At 50.3% G+C, this 14518-nt stretch overlaps 5 protein-coding genes across 5 annotated transcripts; 1 reads left to right on the top strand and 4 right to left on the bottom strand.

The window, feature by feature from the left end:
* Nucleotides 1-637: 637 nt before the first annotated feature.
* Nucleotides 638-2418, bottom strand: P175DRAFT_0505047 (cytochrome P450). The gene is made up of 7 exons (XM_040898012.1): nt 1953-2418; nt 1833-1898; nt 1701-1776; nt 1285-1637; nt 1152-1236; nt 938-1098; nt 638-879 (listed from the first exon to the last, which is right to left on the bottom strand). Exons 1-7 carry the CDS (start codon nt 2156-2158, stop codon nt 714-716), a joined length of 1113 nt encoding a protein of 370 aa, XP_040748675.1. The 5' UTR covers nt 2159-2418; the 3' UTR covers nt 638-713.
* A 1522-nt stretch (nt 2419-3940) lies between these two features.
* Nucleotides 3941-5591, bottom strand: P175DRAFT_0446593 (cytochrome P450; the record flags this gene model as incomplete). The annotated part of the gene is made up of 3 exons (XM_040894353.1): nt 3941-4294; nt 4379-5488; nt 5538-5591. The coding sequence occupies 3 exons, from the start codon at nt 5589-5591 to the stop codon at nt 3941-3943; spliced, it is 1518 nt and encodes a 505-aa protein (XP_040748674.1).
* Nucleotides 5592-5918: 327 nt separating this feature from the next.
* Nucleotides 5919-7443, top strand: P175DRAFT_0536098 (uncharacterized protein; the record flags this gene model as incomplete). The annotated part of the gene is made up of 7 exons (XM_040900289.1): nt 5919-6114; nt 6180-6199; nt 6252-6288; nt 6341-6408; nt 6463-6839; nt 6952-7047; nt 7140-7443. 7 exons carry the CDS (start codon nt 5919-5921, stop codon nt 7441-7443), a joined length of 1098 nt encoding a protein of 365 aa, XP_040748673.1.
* A 334-nt stretch (nt 7444-7777) lies between these two features.
* On the bottom strand, nt 7778-8734 carry P175DRAFT_0526743 (ubiquitin-conjugating enzyme E2; the record flags this gene model as incomplete). The annotated part of the gene is made up of 1 exon (XM_040899484.1): nt 7778-8734. The coding sequence occupies one exon, from the start codon at nt 8732-8734 to the stop codon at nt 7778-7780; it is 957 nt and encodes a 318-aa protein (XP_040748672.1).
* Nucleotides 8735-9165: 431 nt separating this feature from the next.
* P175DRAFT_0519325 (uncharacterized protein) lies at nt 9166-13982 on the bottom strand. Its single transcript, XM_040899098.1, has 6 exons — nt 13010-13982; nt 11971-12950; nt 11723-11727; nt 11090-11151; nt 11009-11056; nt 9166-10814 (listed from the first exon to the last, which is right to left on the bottom strand). Exons 1-6 carry the CDS (start codon nt 13485-13487, stop codon nt 9400-9402), a joined length of 2988 nt encoding a protein of 995 aa, XP_040748671.1. The 5' UTR covers nt 13488-13982; the 3' UTR covers nt 9166-9399.
* Nucleotides 13983-14518: the final 536 nt, after the last annotated feature.

Genomic DNA, 14518 nt, shown 5'->3' with positions numbered 1-14518 from the left:
ATGCCGAGATCTCGCCTGATGATAAGACAAAGGACACGGGAATAACTTGACCAGAGCAAAGCTGACCAAGAGCCGCCCAATGCGCAACCCGATGAAACAGGGAGGAGTCAGATCAACTCTCCGTCGCGAACACAGCAATTCGGCCATGGACGGCGGCACGCCTGAACCAACTACATCAATCGCCGGACCAACGGGATTGCTTACATGCCTGTCCATGAATCCAATGCGAAATCATGTGTTCTAATGGGTGATCCACAATCATGGCCACAGGTGAACTAAGTCTGAGCCTGCAGGTCGCGAGTCAGCACTACTACTCCTTGTTGACCGGGAGGAAGGGCGAGAAAGAACGGGCCCGTATATCATTTCACGAGGGCAGTTTTAAGAGCCAGGGATTTTAATCCGTCCATTCGCCACCTTTCGCAAGCTAGAACATGGTGAACCTGGCCGAAAGGTCCCCGAGCTGAGTAGTGATTTGTTCAGTGACTTTTCTCCTCAAAGCTTGTCGAATATTGTTGGGGGGGGGGGGAAGTTACAACTAGCCAGCTCTGCAGCTGCCAGGCCCCTCGCAGCCCTGGCAGTTAGGAGTCTTCGCGTACCAGAATGTGGGATTCATGCAAGTGCGTACAATCCGTACGCACGGGTTGGTTTAGATTTTCATTTCTATTGCAGGAGGCCTATGTATCATGGCTATAAAATGGGCGGGTCTATTTAGATTATTGAATCAAAACTCGGACTCCTTTGCTGTTGATTTTGGGAAGGGGGATCAGAAAATCATGCACGTGCTTCACGTCGCTTTCATCGGTTTCAAAGAGCTGGAGTTTTGGTCCGTTCGGACGGTGGAGCACAGCCAGGCTGAGGCTCAATTCTGCCATTGCTAGGCTGTTTTGCATATTTGTCAGTGCGGGATACGATGCATGCTACAGGTGTCGGGACATACTTCATTCCCAGGCAATTCCTGGATCCCCGACAGAACGGTACGTAATTTCGATGCATAGCTGGGTCAATTTCTCCCAACCAACGCTCTGGGATAAACCTATCGGGCTCGGGATACACGGCTGGGTCAGAGTGCATAAGGTATGCTGACATTCCCACAGGGATCTAGAAGAAAAAACAATTAAAACCTGAAACGAACATGGGTACTGAGGACATACTCCTGGAGGAATGGTATAATCTTTGTACTGGATGGGCACGTCGGGCGATATGCGCGGTAAACGGTGCATAACGCCGTAGCTCAAGCTTTGGCAATCAGCCATTTATCTCTTCCAGTGGGATGGGAGAACATACCGGAGAGACTCCTTGATAATGGCCTGCAAGAAGGAAAGTTTCTCGAGATCTGCCCAGGTTGGAACGCGTTCGGGCCAGTCGGCCATGGTATCTTTCAGCTCGGCTTGCAATCGAGCGCGAATCTCGGGGCAAGAGAGAATGTAGAATGATGCAAATCCAATGGTCCTGGCCGTACTCGCTGTTCCACCACCTAGGAGAGTTTGCGCTTCTTTGGCAAGGCGTTCTGGGGACCGCTCCGACTCGGGCATGTCGCTGTTAGCAACATGGTGGAAGAGAGAGCTCGATGTGTCGGTTGATTCCTTCTCCGCCGCAGGTTTGTTGCTCATTATTCTATCAATATTCTCTCGAGCGACCTAGTCAACGTGAGTCCGCAAGCCACGAAAAAAAAAAAAAAAAATGGCCGTTCCTCCGCTTACTCTTTTGAATTCGTTGAAGACCTGACCACGCGGAAATGCCCACAGTAGAAACGAGTCGGGAACGTAGCTCACAACCCTAACTCAAGTCTTCAGCGCTGTTTCAACCACCACGCCGTAACAATGGTAACCTACCGCACAATCCAAGGGAGCCCCGTAAACAACGGAATCGACCGCACCAGCGTATAGATCAGGTTATACCTAGCAACACGATGAGTGACCACACCCCCCCCCTCTAAATTAAACCAAACTCACCAATCCGGGGCAAACTCAGGATGATCCAGGAAACGATCCCCGTCCCCCACGTTGTCCAGACAAATCTTTGCAATAATATCCCCCGAAAACGCCGCGCAGGCATGATCCAACCGAATGACAACACTCTGGCCCTCGAGCGCACGTAACCGCTGCTCAAACTTCCAGGCCACCTGCGCAAGCATGGGCTGGAGTTTCTGCACGCCCATGCGCGAGAAAAACGGCTCGAGAGGCTTTCGTCGTTTGCGGTGGAGGTTGTGATCGACCGTGAGGAGATGCGATCCTGTTTTTTCAGTTTTTAACTTGCCGCCGACATTTCTTTTTTTTCAGAATTACATATAGATTCACCGTACCGTCAAAATCAATCCCCTTGCAAAAGACATCGTAGTGGCTGGTTCTCCGCTTACTCTCGGTAACGTAGACCTCATTATAGAAATCGGGGTCGTGGATGGATAATTCCTCAGGATTGATTCGGATTATCGGACCTATACATATATATACATATATATATATATATGTATCCCATGTCCAGCTTTAGCGACAGACAGACACCACCTAAATCCCGCAACAGCCAACAACACACACAAGAGGGAAAAAAAAAAAAAAAAAAAAAAAAAACCCACCGTAGACTTGATGCATCCGCTCAATCTCAAACACATACCGGCCATTCTTCCAGTAATCGAAATAAAACTCATACCACCCCGTCGCAGCAGCGAGCCTCGAGCCGGGGAACTTCGCCAGAGGCGAGCAATACAGTCGGTACAGAATAACGGCGAGGTAGGAAACGAGGAGAGCCGCGCCGAGGACAGGCAGAGCGGATGTGTAAGACAAGGGCAGCATTTTGGTTTGGGGATTTTTTTTTTTTTTTTGCATCCAAAGGAAACATGGAAGCAGCAGCAGGAGGAGAGAGAGAGAGAGAGAGAGAGAGAGAGAGAGAATAAATCTTATATCTGTACATCTGTATAGTAATGATACATAGGACTTACTTAGTGCTCTAGTAGCTGTATCTGTATACATGGGTACCGCCATAAACTCTTACTATACTAACTATCCTATACTAACTATATACTAGTTAGCTACCTAGCATGTAGAGCTAGCTGGCTTGCAATTTCTATTTAAAGTAAAGAAACGAAACGAAAACCGTACTTGACCTAGTTAACCAAACCAATCAGTGATTCTCGTCGACTCTAAATTACACAATAGCAGCAAACAACCAACCAGGTTAATCCAGCAATTACATCTAGCTACAGCTGCAGTAATGTAATTATTTACTGGATAGTCTACTAACTACCTGCGTAGGAGGTATACCTAGGTAGTACGGAGTAGAGAGACGACATCCCCGCGTAAGGCAGTCCCTCAGAGAATGACCAAGTAAGACATCAGTCAGATTGCCTTCTTTTCAACAGGGAGGGCTGGCTGGCCTCATGGTACATACTACATAGTTACAGGCTTGACGTGTTTGTAATCCAAGTTAACTAACTACTAGGTGCTAGTAGGTGGAGGAGAAGGTCAAGCAGGATTTACACTGTGACTGATGTGAAAGAAGAATAAGCACTTATGCAGTCAGAATATGCTAATGGGAATTTCAAGCGTACGGTGGGCGGGAAAAGGAGGGGAAATGGGAAGGCAGGGAGGATGCGGTATGCATGGGGGTTGCGAGGCTGTACCAACAGAATTACAGAGATACAGAGATACATTCCAGGATCATTAACATTATTAGCGCCCACTAGGTCGACTGATCGGTTCTTTCCGAGCTTCACCTCTGTGGGTCAGATTTTAGTGTCTTAAGCAAGCGGAGACAAACATCCTCCCGGAGGCTTAGACAAAATCGGCTGATAACATGGGCCATGATCACGTTGCGGCGTGACTCGTTCCACGACGATCATTGATCGGGATAATATCATATTACAGAATGCAAGGACCGGTCTCCGGGACCAGAGTATGAGAAATCTGCTGCGGCGGATCAAGGGATGTATGGATGTACATGGGCTTCACACCCCAGCGCCCTCGCGTAGCGTGATGCGCACGTTGACTGGCTTCCTGTCCACCAATAGATACGTGCGCATGTCCTCCCACCGCACCCGCTTGCCCTCGATCGAGGCCATGTCGAACGTCCAGATCAGCTTGGCCAGGATCAGCCGCATTTCGGCCCATGCCAGGTGCTGCCCTAGACAAGCGCGGGGTCCGACGCTGAAGGGTTGCACAGCACGGCGCTCGTCGTGGAAGAAGGGTGAAGTGGGGTCCGACGCTGCGCGGGGGAGCCATCGTTCGGGGAGGAAGGAGCTGGACTTGTAGAAGAGGTTGGGGTCGCGATTGAGAGCGTATGCTTGAATCGAGACCGGGGTCTAATTTTTATGCCCGTTGGTTAGATTGCATAAAGAGATGAAATGGAAATGGATTGCTAATAGGCACTTAACAAGACCACTTACCCCACCTGGAAGCCACGTTCCACATACCATGCTCCCCCCCTCCGGTACGAGGCGTGGCAGCATCCAGGGCACGGGAGGACAAAGTCGCAGACCCTCGTGGATGACGGCATTCAGGAATGGTAGATTACGGACAGCGTCAAGCGTGATGCTTTCGAAGCTTTTGAACGCACCTCGAATCTCCTCCTCTAGCTGGGCCAAGGCGGGACGCTCATTGGCCAAGTAGTTGAGCGTGCCGGTCAAGGCTGTTGCGGTCGTCTCACTGCCAGCTGTCGTCAAGATCATGAAGGTCGCGTTCAACTCACCGATAGGCAGAGCAAGCTCTCCATTCTTGTCTATGAGATGGGACATGAAATCCGGCCGCTGTAACTCCCAGCTCAGCCGGCGCTGGACCTTGTCGACGATCTGCTGAAAGTGGTCACGCTGCACCTTTCTCAGAGAAGGTGGGATACACTTGAGAAGCACAAACTGGATAAGAGGATAGAACCGGGCCGATATGACGAAGGACGCTGCCTTGACACTGTTGAACAGAATTGCAATCCACGGATGGTACCTCGAGTGTTGAAGACAGTCAAAGGATTCGCCGAATCCAAGATCGCCAAAGATATCGAAGGTGGTATAGTTAAACCAGGGTGTCATATCGACCTCAGCACTCCCCACCCCGGTGTCTTTGGCGAGATCCTGGAGACGTTCCACCAGTAAATTCACATACTTCTGTACAAAGGGCTCCTGCGCACGGAGAGCACGCGGAGTAAACCCTGGACTGAGGAGACGACGCATATGCGCGTGTTTATCCGGGTTAATGGCGCTGAGCAAGGAATCCGGGTGGCCAGGTTGTCGAGCCCACCAGAGGGGATCTTTGAGGAACTGCGGCTGATCCGGGCGAGTCTGGAAGATGTCCGTCCAGGCATCTGCGGCGGCAAAAGTCACCTCGTTCGGCGCTATGCGAACGACGGGACCGTATTCCGCATGTAGACGCTGAAAGTCATGGACGATAGTTCCTCTAATCAGGGCCCCGATGAATGGGAGTCGCGATGCAGCCCATGAACGAGGTCCTGGAATCCGTGATAGTGGATGGAAATAAAGATTGTGGATAATTCTAATAATGGGATACTAAACACTCATCAACTTTCGATCTGTACTTCCATCGCGGGGATCATACAGCGAGAATTGCGAGCAAGGTAGCAGTCCACGGACTGAGGGATATCTGGATCATCATGATGATAGAAGTAGCGTGTAGAGAAGTTGAAAAGGAGATGGAATGAGAGTTTGGTTGTTCTGCTGTTGATGAGGGGGAAAAATCCCGTCGACAATGCTGACAGCCTCACTGCCTCAGGTTGTGGAACGTCAACTTTGGGGGCGAAGAATGTATAAGAAATCAAAGAATATAAGAAGAAGAAGAAGAAGAAGAAGAAGAAGAAGAAAAGGAAGAAGAAGAAGAAGAAGAAAAAGAAGAAATCGTCCCCTGTGGATGTTTTTGGATTCTTTTGTCTCGGGGTTTTCTTTGTTTCTTCACTCAAAGGATCCATTACATCCATATATTATGGCAACTCAGTGGTTTACTGGTGGTTCTCTTCCTCCTCCTCCAGGGATTGAACCTGAATTCGATAATCCTCCCAGTCAGTTGGCGGGAAATATTGCCCTTCATGTGGTTTTCTTAACGGTAGTCACGGTTGCGGTGGCCATGAGGCTTTTCACCCGCTTACGAGTGCTTCGAAGCACCTTGGGGATAGACGATAGTAGGTCATCCTAAATCTATTAACTAGTATATATAATTGGATTGGAGATATCTAACTGAGTATAGTCTTTTGTATAGCGTCATTTGTATGCTTTCCGGACCCCGAACTATATTCAAATCCGCTACTTACATTGCCAGTGTTTAACCGCCGCTTTCTCTGGATTAATGATTACATGTTCGTCCGTTCTTTAGCCATCTAGTACTGTAGGGCCTCACTGACTATTCAGGTTACTCGAGAGGGATTGGACGCCATATGTGGGATGTGCCGATTGTCTGGCTCTCAACAGCTCTCAAGGTAAACCACAGCATACCTAAACTATATATATATAAAGAAATCTAACAGACGCAGTACTTCACTATCGCGCAATACATCTATCTCACCCTCACAGCCACCGTCAAACTCACTTTCCTCTTCTTCTACTACCGCATCTTCCACCCTCAGCACAAAATCAAATACCTCATCACCTTTGGCATCGTCTTCGTCGCAATAACCCACATCACCATCCTCTTCCTCACCATCTTCTCCTGCGCCCCCGTCAGCCATGCGTGGAATGCAGCTTCGCCAGGCCGCTGCTGGAACCCGAAGATCCTGCCCTATCTCTCGGGCGCTCTAAGCTCAGTCACGGATCTCTACGTTCTCATCTTACCCATTCGTTCCCTGTGGGATTTGAACATGACTACACGCCGGAAACTGCGCCTGGCAGCCGTATTCGGCCTTGGAAGCTTGTACCTCCCTCCCCCCTTCATTTCCCTTGCTTTCCACCTCCTTCCATCAATCCAAAAAACCAGAACCAGAACCAAGTAAAGCTAATAATAATATCCATCATCCCCATCACAGCGCCTGCATCGCAAGTCTCATCCGCCTAGGAATGACCCACGTCCTCACAGACAGCACGGACGCAACCTGGAACATATCCCTGATAGCTCGATGGGCGTACGTGTCCTCCTCATTTACCCCCCCCCCCCCCCCCCAGAAAAAAAAAAAAAAAAAAAGAAGAAAAATTTTGCAAACTAAATTTTCCACAGAGTCATCGAAGCCAACACCGGAATCATCTGCGCCTGTCTCCTTCTCCTCCCCGCGTTCCTGGACCGCTACTGGCCCAAGCACTTTGGATCCTCGATCAACCGGCTCTGGTCCAGCAGGCAGCGCGGGAAATCCGGGGCGATGACCTCGTCGGTGTCGAAGCCGCATCGCCATGAGAGCAGCCCATCCCGGCAGAACCTGAAGCGGATGAGTGATGAGACGTCCGAGATGCGCGAGGTGGATGTCTTGGATTCGAGGGAGGAGTGTCCGATTCCGCAGGGGAGTGGCGGGCATCGGTTTGTTTAGGGGTATGTTAGGTTAGGGCTTGAGTTATGTTAGTTATGTTAGTTATGTTATGTGATGGTATATGGATGTATATAGATATGGTATGGGTAAAGGGGGGGGGGCGTTGTTTGGGAAAATTTAGGGGATGGATGGGTCCATGGTTTATGCGGTATAATTAGGAATGTCATAAAGGGATCGCGTTTGTCCTTTGCGGACCATAATGCAATTGTAGAATTCTAATTGTTGAAGAAATCTCGCGGAATAGAATAACGCCCGCTACCTACCTCATATAACGCCAAAACGATCATCCAACCCAAGTATCAGTCAAGATCTAAGTCGTAATCCGTCAGTTAGCTCAATCCTCCACATTCACGACCCGGCGCAGAATCATCAGAATCAACGCGACCAGCACGCCGAAAATCGCCCGGTCCAGCCATGGACTATCCTGCGAGGCCACAGGAGCCGTGGCCGGTGTTGGTGTAAGTCGCGGTACATTTTGTATCCGTGGTTGTGGGGGACGCGAAACTGGCGGTTGTATCGGACGGGGTAGCAAGGGCGCAGCGGAGCCCCGATCCCCATCCCGATCCCCATCCCCATCCCCATCCGCATCTGCAGGGGCAATTGAGGAACTCTGTTCGCCACGTTTGTCCCCCTCTCCGGTCAAATCTGCAGGCGCTGCAGACACAGATTCCGACTCCGACGGTGGAGACGAAGCCAAAGTGGAAGAGTTGGACCGCGGAAGCAAAAGCCCCAATAATCCCTCCGGAACACGCTCCGTCTCATCCTCTTTCTCAATATCCACCCCCTTTCCACGACAAACCTCCCTCCATTCGCTCAGAACCTGCTCGTTGGACTTCCCCCCCCCCTCACAAACATCACACCGCCACTCCCGACTCATCCTCGCATGCTCGATGCGAATCTCATCCGACACTTCCAGCCCGCCAACCTGCCCCTTGACATCGCCATCCATGAAGCTGCGGATCGCCAGGAGCGCGGTGCGAATCCCCCACGCGGGCTGCCACGTCTCCTCGTGGTGGCCCGAGATACTGAGGCAGATCTCGCGGTTGACTTCAAAGCGGCCGGACGGGGTGAGGAAGCGGAACGACGGCGGGCGAAGAGGATAAGTTGATGGGAGCACAATACGGCCGTGGTAGATTCCACCAGCGTACGGAGATGGCGCGGGGGGCCCAGCCAGGGTAAAGTGCCAATCATACAGGTTGGATTCCGAGACGGGTTGCGCGTGGAAGTGCGGAGACGGGGAGTTTGAGAGCTCGGAGGCTTCTTTCATTAAACGGCGGACAGATCGTGACATTTTTTTTTTTCTCCCCTTCTTTCTGTGTTGTGTAGTTTCTTGAATGTTGGGGTTGTCGGGTAACAGGGGAGGCGAAATGAGGGGGTTATTTCGTTCACGTTGTGTCCCTATCGGTATTCGAGTATGATAGATTAGGAACAATGCAATATATATAGCTCAATGGCAGTTCCGAGACCAGCTAGGATAGCTCAATAGTCGTACACAGAAGAAGCTGGGGTGGTGGTGGAGGAGGAGGAGGAGAGATGGGATGATGGGATGATGGAATGATGCAACTTGGCGGGATCGGATCTCATGTTGCTGCCTTGAAAGTCAGGCACCACCATGAATCCGAAGTATAGCACTCTTTTGGCGTCGCCGTCACTCTTTGTGAAAGGAGAGCAAAGGAAACTTAGAATAAAAGATATTTAATATATATCATAGTAGGTGCCCATGTTATATCGCCCATATTTCCAAGGGAATAAATAATAATATATCGCGTGTGATGCTCCGATGCTTACACTAACAACTTCCGCGGTCGTAGAAAACAGTCAATTACAGTGCAGCTTCAAAGATATTCTACATGATTTAAAATTGGATGCATTAGCTAGAAGAACACCTTCCAGATAACGCCCATTAACTATACAAAATGTACCGGCCAACACCTAGCAACAATGCAATCAATGCCCCTAATCCCAATCACGCCAGTCATCCTCATTACCATTCGTTGCGGCCTTATTTTCTGGCCCAGAACCCAAGGACAAATTCTGGCCCTCTTCAAAATCTTCCCCATAATCGCTATCCCCCGGTCGCGGCCGCGGGGACCTCGGGGCCAGAGTCTTCATTGAGACGCCTGTCGCTGGTCGCTCGGGGTCGTGCAGTCCGCCCAATGGCTGGTCGGGTGTCCAGCCCTGTGGAAGCTCTGAACCGAGCCAACTGCGGGCGTTGTTCATGTTGCGTTGGTATAGGTCTCGATCTTGTTGCATTTGCTCGGCCTGTGCTTGTTCTCGCCTCTGGCGTACCCGTTCACGGGCTTCGAGGAATTTAGAACTTGGTTCCCAGTGCCAACCGTCAGCTGGGGTTGTGCAGATCGGGACCAGCCACAGCCAGGGGCGGTCACCAAATAAATGTAGGAGGTTCTGTCGCCAGCCTAGATCGAACGCGCTTGGCATTTTCTCGTTGTCGACTTCGGCGAGGTAATCCTGGTACCGGTCGTGTTCGCGTTGGCGTTCTAGCTCCGCATATGATCGGGATAATGCTTGTTGGGCTGGTGTGAACTGCTCCATTCCAGGGCTGGGAGTTGACTGCGCCGTTGGGGTAGGCCAAGGCGCCGGAGATGTGCGCTCTTCGCCTTCCTCTGGGCGGGTGACACCAGGAATAGCATTAGCGTGCGCTTCTAAGATCTGGCCACCGTAGTTCTGGAGTCTTCGACTGAAACTATCCTGACCGCCGCCTCCAGGTCCCTCCTGGTCGCTGCCCAGTAGATGCTCGTAACGGTGGCGATCCAGCGCCTTCCGCAATGGGGACACATAGCGTGTTTTCTCTAGACTCTCAATCGTCGTGATGCCACGGACGGCAAGGCTGATATGCCAGGCGGTAAATCCAGTCAAAACCAATCCGATAATGCCCCCCAAAATAGACAACAGGACCACGTTCACAGGCAAGATACCATCTATATACCTCGTCTCGTTCAAAACCTCTGTCCAGATCCAGATCGCTGCGACGGCGAAATCCACCCAGCAAAACAAGGAAGTGTATATCAGAAACAGTAAAAATGCTTTATAATTATAGAGTCCAACACATGTCGCCAGCCAAGGACAGTGGTGATCCATCTTTAGCACGCATCGTTTACAAGTCGAGCAGTGGTGCGCCCGATCCGGTTTAGGCGATTGGCATTTCTTGCAGAATCTCGACCCGCCTGTCGAATTCACGGTATATGAGGTATACTCTGGCAACTCGGTAATCGGCAGCGCGCTGTACTGGTGTTGACCGTTTCTGTTCCCCCGTCCACCCAGTGGCGACCCCGGGTCCGTGAAAACAGCGGTAGTATACGATATATTCAGGCAGAGATAGAGAACGACCCCTAGGATTGAGCTTGGTAGGCCTGTAAAACATATGATAGACATATTAGCATTCCATTTCATTCCGTCATAGTATCACCTCCAAGCCTAAACTCAAGGCTCAAGAGAACGTACCAACCCAGCAAGTCTCTGAAGGCTGAAACCCGATGCTGGCCTCAACGTAAACTGCCCAGGTCGTCAAGCTGTACACAAACGCCAGTGGAAAATAAGACGCCACCATACAGCAGTACCGTTCGCACCGCAGAGCCCATGCCCTGGGCCGGCGCTTAGGCCAGCTCGGAGACGAGGGGGGAGAAACAGCCAACGTAGCCATCGCGAGCCCAAAATCTGGCTGTGAAGTCGATACGGTATAGCAGGTAACTGGCTACAGAATTATACAAGGTGATCGGATTCAAATCAAGGCGGAAATCATGGTGATTATAACACGGTAGGAGATGGCAGCTGTGCCGGGAGAAATCGCAATGGCAGACCGGGGGAAGGATGGGTGAATGCCGCTAAAAGATGGTTGTATTCGCGAGTGAGGGAGAAATGGTAAATAGGAAAGACAGGAGAGATTAGAACAAAAGAAGAAACGATGCTAGGAACAGAGGAAAGGAAGAGCAACGGAGGATAAGCTGGATTAGCTGGTCCGTCGTGAGATCACAGTGATACTCGAAAGTAAGTAAGTAGGTAGTTACAAGCAGCGTAAGGTCATTACGTACGCATAGCCACGAGGCTGGGTACGGTCACGTGCGGATATATTTAGATCTTCGGCTACTATGGCTGATGGATTACACTTACAGGATTTTGGGGATAGTTAATACAAAATAATTAATAAACGGTGTCAAAATATTCATAAACACGTTCATTCCAAGTGAATTTTGGAACTGTCTTTTGTCTCAACAGGTAAAAGATATAAACGGGTGCCACCCAGCAGAGGACCAAGACACACGATTCCTCTGAACGCCGCTAGATAGTGTAAAAATATGGCCATGCAATATGTAGTACCGGAACCGGTCACATAGATGAGAAGATAAGCATAGAAACAGTGATATAGGCAGGTATAAAACAGTCGAGAAGAAAGAAAGCTTAGTTACTGGAGGTGTTGTTGGTCGTAGTCAGATTATCCTGGTCACACCAGCCATTGACCGGCTATGAGAATTAGCAATGCCCATAAACTTGAAGAGCGAGAAAACTCACCAGACAGCTCAGTCTGTAGCACCAGGAACAGTTTGAGCTGGGATACTTGTAAAAATTCACAATAAGAAGAATGAATCCAACAAGGACAGCAACCAAAGCGCCAAGTCTGACTAACCACCAAGCCCACCAAAGCGGCTTTCGGCCGCTGAAGAAGGCCTTGGGGTTGAATCTCCCTGGGGGCTCTGTCGCCTTGGCGTTCATGAGGTTGGCGTTTTGCGCTTCGGTACCAATGCCACCACTCATAGCAACATACGGGCTGCGCGCAAGCCCAATTCGCTCACGCAGTGCGTTTGGAGACCTCATCAGACAGAGACCAAGAGCAAGACCCATGGTGAATCCTCCAAGGTGGGAAAAGTTATCCAACCCGGGGAGAAGACCAAGGACAAAGGATACAACGATGCCGAGGATCATGATAATGAACTCAACCCAGGGCGACTGACGTTCGTTCCAGCTATAGAGAAGATCCAAGACAAAGAGTGCGAGGATTCCAAAAAGTGCGCCTGAACAGCCGCACGACGCCTCTCCTTGCCCCGCATAGTTTCCTCCGAGAACAAACCCCCAGATACCGCTAGATAAGTAGACGATAGTGTACCGCCACCATCCAATCATGCGCTCCATATCGGCTCCCATCGTCAGCTGTACAATCAGGTTAAACCCAATATGGATGAAGCCACTGTGTAGGAACATCGGAATAATGAATCGGAACCACTGGTTGGGTTCCGGACGGTCGTCGAGAGACCCACCGGCATGGGGGTTTGGCACTCCGTTGAAACCACATAGTTCGGATAGCGTGCATTCTGAGGCCGTCGTCGTAGCGTTCGGACAAGGGAAGCTAAGGGTGGCATCGCTATTTTGCACACCAGGAACATTCTTCATACACGGGGTGAAGCGAGCACCCATGTGGATCTGGATGTACGGGGAAGGACCAATCATCGGATTGAACGACGGCTTGATCTCGATCGGGGTACCAGTGAGTTGACCTGTTAATCGGGGGTTAGGCACAAAACCATAACAGGAACAGTCTGCGTGTTCTACATACCACTTTTCACCAACTCCACGATAAAGACGATGATTTGGGCAAACGTAAGAAGATACGTCACAATCGCAATCTTCTTTTTGAAAAACCCTTTCCTCCTCCGGCCACGAGGGCTTTGCGGGTCCATCATTCCAGTTCCAGGTTGATACTGAGTCGGCTGTTGCATCCACCCCTGAGGCGGAGGAGCATTGGAGTATGGGGATTGAGACTTTAAAGGAATATTCTCCGCATATTGGTCTTGTTCATTTAACCTTCCTCCAGCAACGTACGTCCCATTCTCCGAGCCTATCGATTGTTGACTGTACCGGAGGTGATGATCGGGTTCGGGATTATGGTCATATGGACTGCTGCTGCTGTTGTTGTTGTGGCTCACTGGGCTCGGGGCCGGTGAGATTTTGTTGTACGGGTCTGTCGCAGGAACGGCCTGGTCGTAGGCAGGAGGGCTATTGTACGCGCCGTTGTAGTAGCCGTGGGCGGCCATCTCGATGGGTCAGCCGTGGGTGGTGGACTGCCGCAAGGGATAGGAGGTGGTTGTAGTCCTCCTGCGTCGGTGAGGGTTATTTATCTTGAAATGTAATTGACGGAGCGTTCACCGCCTGAGTGAGTTATATCTGAGTATTTTGCTCTTCTGGATGATGGATGGGGGGGCCGTTGAGCAGTTTTAAAGGAGTTTCAGGCACCCGTGATAAACAACCCCTAAGGTTGCGGGGACCTGAACCGGAGGAATGAAGGACGCCACGCACAACGTGGGGAGGCTAGGACAAAGATTAATGGTTGAACTGGAGATATTGCCAGACAAATGAACGAAGGGCTAAAACTGTCAAATAAAGCGACAGGAAGGACGATGAAAGGCCCAAGAAGAAACTGTTGCTGTGGATTCAAAAGGGTTAGGCTGGCCTTTTTGTGGACGAGACTATTTTTGGGTTGCGGATCGAGCAGAAAGCTTCGTCAGCATCTTGCACCCAAGGCTGGATCATTTCCACCAGCCTCGGGATTTAAGTCAGAAGGATCATGGATGATGAATCGTCAAGGCTGAGTAGTTAACTAGTTACCCAGTGGCTGTGTAAGACATCATACTAAATTAATTGTTTTTACATACTTTTACCCCTTCTTCGGCCACCAGCGTGGCTGAGACCGCTGGTTATCGTCTTATCGAGCCTCACCCATGTTGAAAAAAAAAACCCTACTTGCGCTACTATAGTGGGAAAAGATTAACATGTAAGTTCGTATTTGACATTAAGCATTATTAGACCTATAATGATAACCACTTGTCACACAGCGAATTCCACCTTGTACGTCGTCCACTTCACTATTCATGGCATTGGGCGATGGGATATTGTATAGCGGTATCCGTGCTTCCATAGAGCGGGTCACTCCAACGACGAGGTTCCCCGAAACCTCAAGACGCATTATCGGTTATGTGTTCTGCTCGTGCTCGCATTATAAACAGTCTTTTCCATCAAATCGTGAATTGCGACGAGCGATCTCGTCTCGTCATCGGGTTAATATAAA

The sequence above is a fragment of the Aspergillus ochraceoroseus genome, assembly GCF_002846915.1.
Source record: "Aspergillus ochraceoroseus IBT 24754 chromosome Unknown P175scaffold_11, whole genome shotgun sequence".
Classification (NCBI taxonomy): domain Eukaryota; kingdom Fungi; phylum Ascomycota; class Eurotiomycetes; order Eurotiales; family Aspergillaceae; genus Aspergillus; species Aspergillus ochraceoroseus.
This window is presented reverse-complemented; position numbering and strand designations above follow the sequence as displayed.